The 14,205-nt window shown below is 47.7% G+C and overlaps 4 protein-coding genes across 4 annotated transcripts; 3 read left to right on the top strand and 1 right to left on the bottom strand.

Annotated features, from left to right (window-relative positions):
* Nucleotides 1-311: 311 nt before the first annotated feature.
* On the top strand, nt 312-1,762 carry PG998_010638 (O-methyltransferase; the record flags this gene model as incomplete). The annotated part of the gene is made up of 4 exons (XM_066877454.1): nt 312-494; nt 577-830; nt 898-1,483; nt 1,571-1,762. 4 exons carry the CDS (start codon nt 312-314, stop codon nt 1,760-1,762), a joined length of 1,215 nt encoding a protein of 404 aa, XP_066726508.1.
* Nucleotides 1,763-2,787: 1,025 nt separating this feature from the next.
* On the bottom strand, nt 2,788-4,632 carry PG998_010637 (uncharacterized protein; the record flags this gene model as incomplete). The annotated part of the gene is made up of 1 exon (XM_066877453.1): nt 2,788-4,632. One exon carries the CDS (start codon nt 4,630-4,632, stop codon nt 2,788-2,790), a length of 1,845 nt encoding a protein of 614 aa, XP_066726507.1.
* Nucleotides 4,633-6,154: 1,522 nt separating this feature from the next.
* Nucleotides 6,155-9,131, top strand: PG998_010636 (uncharacterized protein; the record flags this gene model as incomplete). Its single annotated transcript, XM_066877452.1, has 6 exons — nt 6,155-6,585; nt 6,954-7,239; nt 7,290-7,402; nt 7,653-7,672; nt 7,740-7,804; nt 7,851-9,131. 6 exons carry the CDS (start codon nt 6,155-6,157, stop codon nt 9,129-9,131), a joined length of 2,196 nt encoding a protein of 731 aa, XP_066726506.1.
* A 3,329-nt stretch (nt 9,132-12,460) lies between these two features.
* Nucleotides 12,461-13,290, top strand: PG998_010635 (uncharacterized protein; the record flags this gene model as incomplete). The annotated part of the gene is made up of 2 exons (XM_066877451.1): nt 12,461-12,842; nt 12,896-13,290. 2 exons carry the CDS (start codon nt 12,461-12,463, stop codon nt 13,288-13,290), a joined length of 777 nt encoding a protein of 258 aa, XP_066726505.1.
* Between the last annotated feature and the right edge of the window lie 915 nt (nt 13,291-14,205).

The raw sequence follows: 14,205 nt of genomic DNA, 5'->3' as shown, positions 1-14,205 counted from the left end.
TAATGGCGGGTAGTGCTGTGCCTCATGCAAGGCGTCTTTGCCGAGGTAGCCTGCAGCCAACAGCAAGCAGGATGAGATAAATCGGGTAAGGGACCGACACGTCTGTTTAACAGACACTCCCAGATTCCCCGTCCAACACCAACGATAATCAGTTGACCTTCACTTGGTGGTTTTACTCTGCAATCTTAAATAAAGTGGCTAAAGTCGAGCTTATTCCTCTTGATTATACCCTTGATTTACTCTTTACTATCAACAATACACACATTCCAGCCTCTGCCGCTGCTAAACCCCGTGCCTACATTCTATTCACCATGGCTTCCGAAACGCCTGATATGGAGACCGTCGCTCAAGCCCTGAAGCAAGTGGCAGAAGACGGTAAAATGTTTATGAATAACGACCCTTCTGCTCGCGAAAAGTTGGTTGCAAGTGCGAGAGCCCTCGTCCTTGCAGCTGAAACGCCTATGGACTCTCTGCTGTGGCATGTATGGGCACTGGTATGGGATCTCCGACATCGCGTTGTTCATAATACACTTATGAACAATAGATAACCTGATTTTATACCACTATCGTGTACAGCCAACCAGAACGGCAGCTGCCCGTATTGCTGTTGATCTGAAGATCTTCGAGACTGCCGTCGATAACGGTGGCTGTCCCAAGTCCAGTGACGACCTGGCGGCTGCAACGGGAGCTGCACCTACTCTGGTAAAGCGCATCAGCCGTGCTCTTGTCTCTATGGGCATGCTAGGCGAACAAGGCCCTGACCTATACATACCGAACAGCTTCACCAAGCTGCTGGCAAACAGGGACTATGGAGCTGGAATCATATTCAAGTAAGTGTTCAAGCACTGCGATTCTACTTACATTACTTGCATAGTTTTGGCTAAACGTCTGGCAAAGCTTTGAAATCAATATGGCATCATTCACCAAGTTGCCCGAGTATCTCAGGAATACCAAGTTCCAGAACCCCGAGAACGCCCGGGACGGACCTTTCCAATACGCGAACAACAACAAACCGGCGTTCAGCTGGCTAGTCGAGCGCCCGGAGCTGTTCGAGGCCTTCCACCTCTACATCCACGCGCTGCGGCAGCACCGCCCGAGCTGGACGAGCATGTACCCGGCGGCGGCGCGTCTCGTCGAGGGTCTGAAACTCGACGGCGACGCCTCGGCTTTCGTCGACGTCGGCGGCAGCGTGGGCCAGATCCTGCAGGACTTCCGGGCCGACGTCCCGGAGTACAAAGGCCGGCTCGTCCTGCAGGAGCTGCCCGAGGTTGTCGCCGCCGCGGCCGCCAAGGGCGTCGGCGCCGACGGCCGCATCGAGCTGCAGGCCCACGACTTCTTCACCCCGCAGCCCGTCCGCGGCGCCCGCGCCTACTTCATGCGCACCGTCTTGCACGACTGGCCCGACGCGCAGTGCCGCCAAATCCTGGCCCAGCTGAAAGACGCCATGGAGCCGGGATACTCCAGAATCCTCATAAGCGACTGTGTATGTATCTACTCGCTTTCTCATGCTTGACAGCTGTACCCTCCTTCATTGGTTCTGTACCAACTACTGACCCGTTTCCATTGCTAGGTCATTTCAGATGAGAAGGCCGCGTGGCAGCACGTGTCGATGGATATTTTCATGATGAATCAGGTGTCGTCGCGCGAGCGCACAGAGCGTGAATGGCGTGAACTGATTGGCAGCTGCGGGTTGGAGGTCACAGGCATTTATAACAAAGGCGACGGCAATGAGGGTCTCATCGAAGCTATCCTGCCATTGTGAGATGGTTAAGTGTGTATCTATTGGGGTGTCTAGATTGAAGTTGAGCGTAACTGGGCTATTGACGAGTGGCGGGGTCAGAAGAAAACAAGTTCAACAACCATGCTCAAATCTACCAGGGAGAGTGTGCTGATTGCAGATTGCAGATTGTAAGAATTATATGTCATAATAGCAATCATCTCTTTCACATACGACCACATCCTGCTGAATACTAGGGATCCCGTCCGCTCTCCCATATATAAGCAGCAGAGAGCCGAATTAGTACTAGGGTCGGTGACGACCTGGGAATCCTCGGTGTTGTATGTTTTGCTTTTTGCTCTACCACGCTTTTCTGGTGGGTGCCGAAGCAGGGCATCCCATCCTCTCCCATATATATACGCAACGCAATAGAGAGCCATCTTGTCTATTATTGGAGAGCGGACGCGCGCCCTGTTGGCGAGGGTCTTGCACCACCCAGCCGGAGCTCGAACGGTGCTGAAGGGCTTTCGGCTTCCAACACCCACCGTTTTTTCGTCCCGGGCAGGCTTGTCGCTGCAGAGCCTTATATGCCGTGGGAATCTTACAGCCTGATCAATCCTTCAATTTCTTTTCGCTATCTTACAAGCGTCTCAAGAAAGCTACTTGCCTTCCTCTAGTAGAACCATGCTCGCTTCAAAGGGCCGTGTACCACGAAAAAGCAAATACATGTGGATGAGGGGTAGAGGTTGTACAAGAATGTTATGGTAATGGCAATGCGAAGAATCAAACCAAGGGGCTTCGGGTGTGGCAGGGGCTGTGGACGCATAGAGGGGCTTCCAGCCGCACCAAGAGCCTGCTGATGCTCCGTGTGCATTGACTACCGTAACGTAATACTCGAGGACTGCTGTCGTGGTCGTCTCGTTGCTGTTATTGCAAAGTAGTGATAGCAACAGCAGTAAAAATTCTTATAATAGTAGTTGTAGTAGCTTTACATGTACTGAAGCCAAGCCCTTTCGACGACATCTTACTTACACCACCCGTTCCGCCATGTATGTTTAGCTAGAAAATACCTATCTAAGCTCATAGCCGTTATTCTGCTTCTGCGTTACCCACGCTTGGCCAGGGACACGGCTTAGGCGGTCAGTCCCACCATCGCCGAGGTTGTCGCTCGTAAGCCCCTGTATAGCGTCCTTGTATTCTGCACCAAGCCGAAACAAAGCGAACCCATCTAGCATGCCAGCCCTCCGACGCTCCCAGAAGACAAGGGCCCATACTTCGGGTACCACAGTCCAGACAGCCCAGATGATAAGCAAGATACCCACGACTTGGTAAGGAACCCTGCCAGCCACCAGGTCGTTAGCTGGATCCAGTCCGTAGAGTCTGCCTTCCGAAGTCCAGTTACCTGGCCCCGTCGCCATCACCACAGCAGCGGCAACTCCAAAGATTTTATGCATTGCTAGAGTCATCTGCTCGGGTGTAATGAAGGGCGACAGTAATTGATTACCCTCAGGATCTGTCTTCAAGCTCGGAACTATGTTCAGGGCCAGACTGACACCCATCCACGGATTGCAAGTTTGGGAAATATTTTTGTTGCACTTGGGTTCATACTCCCCTTGAAACATGGTGTCTGTTAATGCAGCGAAGACGACCGAGTGGATGGGTCGCACCCCTTGCCAATCTGAAGCCATGTCGTTGGTATGGGTAAAATTTGTTCGAACAGCAAGCTCACTTCGGAAATCTTTGAAAGTGATGGTTTCAGCTGCAATCTCAGCAAATCCCGCAGGACTGACCATGTCTTCGTAATCGGTGGCTATCAAGTGATGATACGCCACGCCAGAGGATAATCCAATATCGCGGTATAGACCCGTAAGACTATGTGATAACCGTGCTAACTCCGGTTTTCTATTGTAGCTCGCTGAGTCGAACGGATACCCCGATTCTATAACATCAGGCATCGCTGTAGTCCAGTTATTGACAGAGGTAATTTTGAAGAGTCGCAGATTTGGGTCATGGGGGGACATTGGCAGGCATGAAATGTTGGTGAAAAAGCCCCATGCGCTGCCGAAAACCCTCTCAGCCACTTCAGGCCCCGAGAAGAACGAGATTGTCCGGTTTACCGGGCTGCGCGTATTATCTAGTTGTTCCTGGTAAATTTGCTGGATCGAATCTTCGTAGTACGTATTGCTGATACCCGTACTGCCTTCAGGTGCGTAAAAGACAGTCTCCCCAAATGGAGTCGCTGGATTTCCTTGTCGCCAAACGTTATTCACCTTTTCGGGCAAGCTGCCCCAGGACTTGAGTCCGAAAGTGGTCTGGTTAACACCGGAGATATCGACCAGCCGTTGACTGCGTCGCAGCCCTTGTCCTTGATCGATAGATAGGCCCAGCAGGGGGACACTGGCATAGAATAGAAAACTGCTAAATGCCAGGTACAACCAGAGTCGGCCAGGCCCTCTCCAAACCACGTCTTGGGTTGATCCCATGTGCTCCCTTAGGTAGCCCATATAAAGGCGAAAGACTTTCCACCATCCGCCTAGGGTACCCCACGCCTTGTCGCTGTGCCACAGAAGCTGTCGCGCATCCAACGGCATTAAGGCAGGTTGCATCAAGGCAGCGGTCTCGAAGCCGGCCAGGCCTAATTTGGCCCAGTCAAGCAGGAAGATAACGACTATAATCCAAGTGTAAAAAACAGTCTTGGAATCGATGATCCTGTTTGGGATAATCCCATTCACAGCCGGGCGTCGTAAGTAGTGCCAAACTGTGAATGCATAATAGAGTACCACAATTAACGGACCGAAAAGGTTGACCAGGGGCCGGTATGCAGGCTTGCGGCTTTGGGAGTGGGAACACGACGCCACCCTACGAGTTTCCTGCCCGGGAGGGTACTGATACGCTTCGCGGGTAAATGTATGCATGGCATCACGCTTTGAAAAGTCTACTCTCGGTAATATATTAGTCAAAGTGGCTTATAGAACAGAGCCATAGAGTCACGAAACTAGCCTTCTTGGAAATATCTTCTGTTGTCTGGACTGAGCCGATGGTAGGCGTTGCGGTCACCATATTCACTTGGCAGGGCCAAGTGGGTGTTGCTGTCAGTAGGTTGAAACATTGGTAGGGACTGAGCGCTACACCTTTGAGAGGCTGTGGACTTGAGAGAAACAAGGAGCAAAGTCTCATCCTTGAGGCTCAGCCGGTTTATTTATGCGAATCGCGTACTATATGAACTCAGAGTCTCTGTGTATGCATATACAGGAATTGCAGTGAAAAACGACCCACGGATCGTTCAAGGGGGCCAGTTCGTCCTCAATGCATCAAAGCACAGTGTACGGGCTTTAATGCACCTGCAAGGGGTGATAATAGCCTGTAAAAAAGAAACCATCTGACGTGTACGACATGGAAGTGCAAATAGCTGCGCCTAGTGACGCCACCTGCTTTTCAGCTTCGTAGTGTCGATAGGGGGTCATCCTCAAGACTGAGACACATTGTGAACCTCGACCAATTATTGGACAAGTGATTATATTAGTTTCGAGCCGACCCGAGAGAGCCCCCAGCCCCTTTTGACAACCTCCCTGCGAAAATCCAAAAGTGTGCTAGCAGATCTTGACAGCATTGGTCTATCCCTGCTTTCAATAACCACCGTGGCGTTCCTTGTGTCTCACACCTACATTGCCCTGGCGTTAGATCATGAGATAGTCCCCACCACCGCTAATAATATCACCAGCCTTATTTAATTATAGCCGGGCAAGCAGGTAGATGGTTGATAACAGGGCAGTGCGTTATATATACCGTAATTTCACTGAGTCGCGTGCGCTTGGGAGGTTCAAAGCTAGGATTTGAATGCCACACAGCCATGGTTTAGATAATCAGAGTCCACGCTTCGCTTTCACATTTTGAAGAAACCCTCTCAAATCAGTACCTTACTTGTTGTTCTAGTTGAAGCCCGCAGTCAGAAAAGGTGTGCTCCCCCTATTCCGAGAAAGCCGACACCGAATACGATTTGCCAGCATGTCTGTCGGGATGCGTGTTTCTACTATTGCACTTAACTGTGGCCTGATTTGATAGACCATCTAGAATGACACTGGCGGGTTACCTTTATGAGAGCGTTGTCGGGAATATACCAGAATTCAACACAATGACAAATTATCGCACTGCCGCAGGCTGTGCTTGGGCATCACCTAACCACGGAAACATTTCAGGTCGGTATTCAAAATGATGTAGATGATTGGACATTTTTATATGTACATTTACGTAGTCACATGTAAGCTCAGCGGGGTCACGGCCAGCGTGACTGCCTGATAGGTTCGCCTCATTGTCGGGGCTTTCTGAGCGTGCCCGTCACAAAACTTCCAATTTTTCTCGTCGTTGTCACCTCCTTACAATAATTCTTTTATTTTCCGCCTTCAACGCTTTGCAAATGCGTCTCTGCTCCCCCTGAAGATGGCCGAAATCCTGGGCATCGTCAGCGGTGCTGCAGGCCTGACGTCTCTTGTTCTACAGCTCGCAGACAGTACCAGCCGGCTCCGGAAGGCATATAAGCTCACCAAGAAGATGCCTGGTGAAGTCGAGGCGGTGGCCAGAGATCTTGACTTCATCTGCATGGTTGCCGAGAGGCTTCATTGTACAGACAGTCAGGCGGATCAACCAAGGGACCAAGCCAGTGATCACGCCGATAGGATCGTCGCGCATTACAAGGCCAGTATCCAAGCCTTAGTAAAAGCCATGGAAGCTCTATCGCAGAAGGCTTCTAGTGTGGCCTCACGAAAGGGTCTGAGGACCTCTGCACAGAGGTTGAAATGGATGAGTTCTTGTGAGGACGATCTTGAGTCGCTCAGGAGGCTGGCACATAACGCGCAATGGAGATTGATGCTGTAAGCACCGTGTTTCTGTCACTATGTCCCTTTGTATTGTCGTACTGACTCGAACCAAAAAGTCTTGGTCAGTTGAGTATGAGCTGGTCGCCGCCTCTCTTGCCGCCAAACACGGCGCATACACCATAGACATCCAATGGTAGCCCCGTGGTCCCAAATCACCCAGATGCCGCTGCGGGCACACTGGCCAATGTTCAGGACACATCAACAATTGTCCAAGCACGGCGAAACCTTGCTCATACTCGCAAGACCTGCCTCCAGAGAAGCTGTCCTTGTTGTTGCCACAAAAAAGGCTCCGTTCACCGTCGTTTTTGGGCTTTCAAATATACGCCTCTATCGATGGTTCTCGGTGACTGCGACAATCCCAGGTGCGACAGGAGGGAGTATATATATTCCTTCAGGATGACCCTTTGTCAGCTTGGTTTTCCATGGGCATTCACAGCTACTCTAGGGATCCAGAGCGGGTATTCCATCGGGCTAGTATTGCGACCCCAGCATATTGTTCGATACACGTCGCCGGGATTCGAACTACTCTACAAGATTCACATGGAATACATTACCCTTGATGAAGGGATATCAGAATTCACTGAACTGTACAGGAAGGATCCTTCCTTTATACATCAAGTCGACCCAGCTGGACAAGGCTATATTCAGGTAACCCAAGGTCTCCTCTCTGTACAAGGCCGAACTAACCAGGTGCATAGTCGCTTCTCGATCAAGTGGTGTTCTTGGGCGATCGCACTCAACTAAATGTTAAAGTATCGCTTTTACGGCTGTTCGCTGAATTCGGAATGACACAAGGCCTCGATGATATTAAGTAAGTATAAAATGTCCCCCAAAATAGATATAAACCAGCTTTTTGACGCCACAACTATATTTAGTCTAATTTCCATGTGTATGCAATGGATAACAGAAGGGCCAGATCATCACCTCATTCTGTTGGACGAACTCGTTCATCTGGGATTCGATCCGATCGATTTAGGAGGTTCTATTCCATAACTTAGCCTATGTGAATATTCTGGCCGAGACGTTGAGTCTGATCTACTCTATGCTAGACTGGTGCCTAGGTTGATAGCACTAGATCCAGGTATGCATAATTAGACTAGTTATACTTCCCCGTTCTATTATAAATTTCAGATACTAACTATCTTTAGAATTCGGACATACTTCATTGATTCAACGTGAAATCATTGAAAGCCCTGAACAGGCATTGGGGATGGTTAATCGCAAGTCTAAAGACCTGGACTTCACGCCAAATTTCCTAGGACAGACACCTTTGCATTGGGCGGTCATACAGGAGAACGCAGAATTGTTGCAAGCATTACGCTGAATTCATGGGCGGCGACCCATCATACCCATTAACCTCCACGGACTCTATTGTCTGTGCGCTTCGATTCGAACAACGCGACTACCTGTTTGGAATTTTACGACACATCCAAACCTCAGCCCCAGATTACGTGAAAACCGAACTTTGCTCGTCTCTTGCCAAACATATACTTGCATATATGGCTACCGGGGTGGCTGATATATCGCTTTCATGCGATGATGTCATAACTTTGGCCACTCTGATAGATGACATCAACTTCGAGCTTAATAACCCACCTTGGTCTCACTACATCGATATGCCACTCCTGCTACTTCACTCTGCCTGGGCCCCCGTGGATGCTGAAACATTCATTCGACATGGCTATACCGCCATTAATCGCAAGGATGGCGAAGGCAAAACGGCTTTGATGGCTGCAGCGTTTGAGGGGCACCAGGCCCTAGTTCAGTTTTACATGGGGCTTGGTGTGTTGGTCAACGACCAAGACAATGCTGGTTCCACCGCCCTGATGTCGGCTCTCCAAATGTGGTATCGCGGAGGTGACATTGGGCGTGATCGCAAGCCGTTCGGTCAACTCGTGGCTGATTATCCAGGCACAGTCAAGCTTCTTGTGGAAGCAGGTGCAGAAATCTCTAAGACAGATGGTTGCCAGTGCTCTTGTTCGAATAGAGGATGTACGGCCATTCACATATTCTGCTGCCAATTCGACGAATATCACGGGCCTTTCGTGGCAGTAGAGTGGCTAAATCTCCCCGAAGAGCTTGGTATGGAAGATGATTTGAAGCTTTCCTTAATCACGCTCATACGGCGTTCCCGATTTGAGGAGCTCCAACTTAACCACACATGTTGCGAAAATGATGAACGGGACGTTTCTTACACCATAGATCATGACAACGACAATTTTGTGCATACTTATGTCTATCCCTCACCCGACCTACCGATCCATATGTTAGCCAGTTACGTCCTTGCGCTAGAGGTGGAGGTATTGGCTCAACAGCCTGTGAATGAACATAACAACTTGGAAGAGTGGTACGAGCGCCGCTTGTCCTGGGTTGTGGAGTTCATGAGAATCACGAAGATCTCCTTGCAACATCTACGAAAAGGAGTACAGGATCGAAGACGACACGAATGGCCGTTTTATCTGGATTCGGGTACTAAGGATTTCATGATCTCGCACTTCATCGATTCGAGGGCAAGATATTTGGCGAGGAGGTTGACCTGAAGTATGTGTGTCGCTTTGAATACCGACTTCCTCCATCCACTACCGTGTATCCACTGCCATGCTGAGCCTGACGAAGGCGCACGCACCGAAACTGGGGAGCTACCCCACGTGTACAGTATGCCCCACAATCTTGATGTCTAAAGACGATGGCATCCCCTCAATATCAGCAATTGAGGGATGAACTAGGTTCACGGCGGTCTCCCTTGCCGTCTTGGCACTGGCGAAATGCTGCTGAGGTAATTCAATTGCATCCTATTGAAACAGGGTTCAATGATTTTCGCTATTCTTTCGAGCTTACAGTAGTTGTGAAACTAAGAAAGTTTACTTGCTCACTAGACGCACTGGTGACACCATTAGAAATGATCACCCTAGTCGTGTCGCCGCCGAGTTGCTTTTAAGTTTCCTGAACAACTGTATTTTGGATCAGTGACGTATCGAGTCTTGCGTCGCATTTGATTCGCTCACATAACCGACGTCCAGCTTTCGCTTCCCCACAACACGGCCGGGCTGTGTTTCTGGACACTTTTAACGGTAACCACATTTGCGAACCAGTGCGGTCCGGCTTTCTCGTTGGCTTCTGCTGGCCAGCCCTGCTATCCTTCATCGAAAAGCGGCCTTAACCGTCCTTGAGTCTTATTGGAGGTTGCTTCGGAGGCAGTGCCCAGGCCTGCGGCACCTCGGAAGACACCCCCGAAGATCTCGGAGTCCAACATACAGAGGTCCAAGCCCTTCTTTTAACGCACCCGACATACTCCCTGTGTTCTCAAGAGTTCACAAAGCTGCCCATATTCGGAAGCCATGGGGCCTGTTGGGAAGAAGAGGTTGTTATTCGTGGAGATGAGATGTGTTCAGCGACAGCGTTATGAGCTTACCTTCGTATGCCGCTATCTAACATGATAGTAGGGACATTTTGGAGGAGTGGCTTTATCTGTTTGAACCCGAAATCGGAAGCGTCGGAGGTGATAGTGGTAACAAGGTTCGATAGATCGTTGACAGGACTCTTACTTCCTAAGGTAACTGATGCATACAGAGGTGGAGGGACCACTAAAGTGGGACATATCAATAAGCATATCAATAAGCTTACTGCTAGTATAAAACCCTACTAGCCTTCACTAGCTAGATTGAAAGTCTCCATCTTTCATAATACACTATTTTACACCCTATACCTAGACTATTATACCAGTAACTGACCCCCTTATATAATGTACCTCATTTATAATAAGGCTAAAATAAGCTAGAATAATAATAACTTCTATTATTAATAACTTAAATAATAATTTATTAAATTAATTAAATTAATTAAAAATAGATAATTAAGTGAGATTTATTTTAATTAAGCTTTAAGCTTTAAATTTATTATTACTTTTAATAATAATTATCTCCTTTAATTCTATTAAACCTTTTACCTTATAAATACTTTATAATTAAGTTTTTATATCTTTACTTTATCTTTAATTTAATAACCCTCCTTTAACGTTATTTACTTCTAATTTAAATTAAAAATAATATATTACTTCTTTTTACCTTTTTCTCTCTTTAAATTAACGTTTAATATATATCTCTTATATTTTAATTACTTAATTTAATAATTTAAAGTATTAAAGGCTTTATTAATATTTTTAAATTTTATTCTTTTTCTAATAGTATTTAATAATATACTGTCATTAATTAATTAATTAATTAATTAAGTCATTAAATTAAAAACTAATCTTTAATATATATTTTAAAATAAATAAGAATTATTCTTTAAAATTAAATATAAGAGGCTCCTTTAAAACCTTTACTTCTTTTTTCTTATACTTTTTAAAATAGTTATCTAAAGGATTTTTAATATCTTTAAAGTAAATATTAATAATTAGTTAATTATTAATAATTATATAAAATTTAAAGAGTACCTTTTAATTATATTATAATAATAAAATAAAATAAAAACTCCTCTTTATTTATTATTATAAATTATATATAATAAAGTAAAATAAAAATATCCTTTAAATAAAGTTATTAATAATAATAATTAAGTTAAATAGCTTTAATCTTATTTATTATTATCGATAAGTTAATTAAGAAGCTTACCTTCACTTTTAATTTAGAGCTTAATTTAATTCCTTCCTTCTTTCCTCTTTATTAAAAATTCCATTATTTAATCGTACTTATAACTTTACCTCTTTTATAAATAGAAATATAACTTTAATTAAACTTTATATAATTTTAACTTTAAACCCTTATAATAATAAGTTATACTTTATAAATTAATTAACTATAAATATTATAATATAAGTAAAAACAGCTGTTAATATAGAATTTAATCTATCTAGATATTTAAATAAATATCCTTAGAGCTATTATAGGAGTTAATATTAAAGGAATAGAAGCACCCTGTTCTCTACTTATATAAGGTATATCAGGAAGTTGATAGCTCAGCCTAGTCTGGTGTTGTAGGCTCATCAGAGCGGCCAAATACTACTTAATGCGAAGCTTAAAAGTTGATGGCCGAGGTTGAGAGATATCCGAGCAAAGAGAGTTACACACCATCACGACGAAGCTGACTTAGTTCCGAGCCCCTATCTTAACCCTGTTGCTCCAATACCGGGTGACCTTATTGACCCCTGATCAAGAGACCGTGAATCACCTTTAGTCAAACTTAGATATACTAACTCTATCGTGTAAAATGGCCGGCAGCCCCGCCTTCCTTTCAATACTGACCTTCTTAGCTATAGCCGTGGGACCCGACTCGTGTTCCGGGGATGAGGATGTTGGGCGCGTGGATGTGATAATGGAGTGCTATACCTTACAAGTAAATGTGTATATATTCACCATGTATTCGCGCTTAGGTATGCTCTCTTGTAGACCTTTCTTCACATCTCTATCAAGATATTACTACGTTATTACTTTGTTACTCAACACGCCAACATAACTGTTCGACACTCAGCAAACAACATCGGAGATGTATTACAAAATCTACGTAGCAGCTGCCGCTACAATGGCCATGTCTACAGCTATTGCTAGCCCAATCCCACCAGTACGTTAGCATAAGCTATAGTGAAGTTCAAGAAACACTACTAATGACTTTCAGCCCGATGATCGATTCGGCCCTTGTGCTGGGCCCATGGAACAGAATTCACGGACTCAAGTCTTTTGCCAGCCCAAACAGCTGCCGTTTGCTATCTTGCCTAGACAAACCGCTCAAACTGGAGCAGGGGGTCTGCTGGAGGAAGTACCGGAGGAGGGTCTGTGGGGGGTACCGGGGGGCAGGTGGTGGAGGATCTGCTGGAGGAGGTACTGGCGGTGGTGCTGTTGGAGGAACTGGGGGGTATTCGGCGGCGGATCTAATGGTGGATCTGCCGGAGGAGGAACCGGAGGCGGATCTGTCGGAGGTACAGGCAGTAACGGCGGGTCTGCTGGAGGGGGTACAGGTGGAGGTGCTGTTGGAGGGACGGGTGGTGGTGGTGGTGGATCCGCTGGAGGAGGTACTGGAGGAGGGTCTGCAGGAGGAGCCGGAGGTGGGTCTGCTGGAGGTGGCACAGGAGGCGGTGCTGTTGGGGGAGCTGGAGGAGGATCCGCGGGAGGTGGTACTGGAGGAGGATCCGCGGGAGGAGCCGGAGGGGGGCTCCGCAGGAGGCGGTACTGGAGGAGGTGCTGTTGGAGGTTCCAAACGGGACGTTTCTGATTTTCCGAACAAGTCATTTGCCCGACAACTGAGCGGTGGAGGAGGTTCCGCCGGTGGAGGAACTGGGGGAGGATCAGTCGGGGGTACTGGTGGTGAGGGAGGAGGCGGTTCTGCCGGAGGCGGTACTGGAGGAGGTTTCTGCCGGAGGCAATGGCGGGGGCAATGGTGGAGGTGCTGCTGGAGGCGGTACTGGTGGAGGTGCTGCTGGAGGCACTGGCGGGGGCAATGGTGGAGGTTCTGCTGGCGGAGGAACCGGAGGCGGTGCTGCTGGAGGTTCCGGTGGCGGTGGCGGTGGCGGTTCTGTTGGTGGAGGTACCGGAGGCGGTGCTGCTGGGGGTTCCGGGGGAGGCAATGGAGGGGGTTCTGTTGGAGGAGGATCAGGGGGAGGCGGCTCTGGGGGTGCAGGGGCACCCGGCGCTGGAGGGGCCATCGGTGGGAACACTGGCGGAGGAGGTTCTGCAGGAGGAGGCTCCGGGAGCTCTGCACCTGTGAGCATCAGCAATCCCAGCTTGTCCCTTAACGTACTTAATGGTCTCGACCTGACTGATCTAGCCCATCTAGGTAGTATTGGCGGATTCGGCCGCGATGGATAGTTGCGAGGGAATTGATGGCAAGCGAGAGGCGAGCCAGACCTTCTATTGAGAGTACCATCAGCAGAGGTGCGCATTGCAAATAGGCGTGGGAAATTACACCACTTAGAGATCTCAATAAGCTAGCACTAAGACATTCTACATGTTACTCAAAATGAAGTTTTGCTACTTATAGTGAAGATCGAATGAAGCCAATCAGTGGTTGAAATAACTAACGTCGGGGACCCTGTCAACCAGTCCGCTCAGCACGCCCCAGCCCACGATGGAAGGCGACCGAGCCCATCCGTTCTCGATGAACCTGATGAGTCAAGTGGCAGCGGCACCTGGCCTGTTCCGAGCACCACCGACAAGCCTGGAATCTCGTGGCAGGATGTCCATCCGCCCCATAGTGCAGGAGGAGCACACACGCCTTTCCATGCCATGACCGATCTCAGCAGCGCCGGCGGCATGCACCAACAGGGCGCATCGTCGTCGTCGTCGTTATACAAACTACAGCCCTCGCCGCAACCTGTCTTGGACCTTGGCCACCAGCAAATAACACCCCAACGTAGACAAATCAGTAGATGTACAAATGCCCTAGAGTAATAAATGGGAAATTTTGATAGATTATATGCAATGAAGCTAATTCTACTGATACGTCCAAATCAAGGAGATGATGAATTATGTCATGACTTACACAGCTCTGTCAAATCTTTTCCACGAAACGTCCGAGGGAAATTTGGAAAACATGAAACACAAAATTCCCCAACAAGTCCATTTTCCGGACAGCATTGCTTCATTATAGAAGTAATGGTGTATTTTCGCTTGTAGACGTCCT

Source organism: Apiospora kogelbergensis (assembly GCF_038363985.1).
Source record: "Apiospora kogelbergensis strain CBS 113332 chromosome Unknown utg000007l_segment0_segment0, whole genome shotgun sequence".
NCBI classification, from domain to species: domain Eukaryota; kingdom Fungi; phylum Ascomycota; class Sordariomycetes; order Amphisphaeriales; family Apiosporaceae; genus Apiospora; species Apiospora kogelbergensis.
The sequence above is the reverse complement of the archived record's forward strand: the minus strand, read 5'-3'. Positions and strand labels throughout refer to the sequence as shown.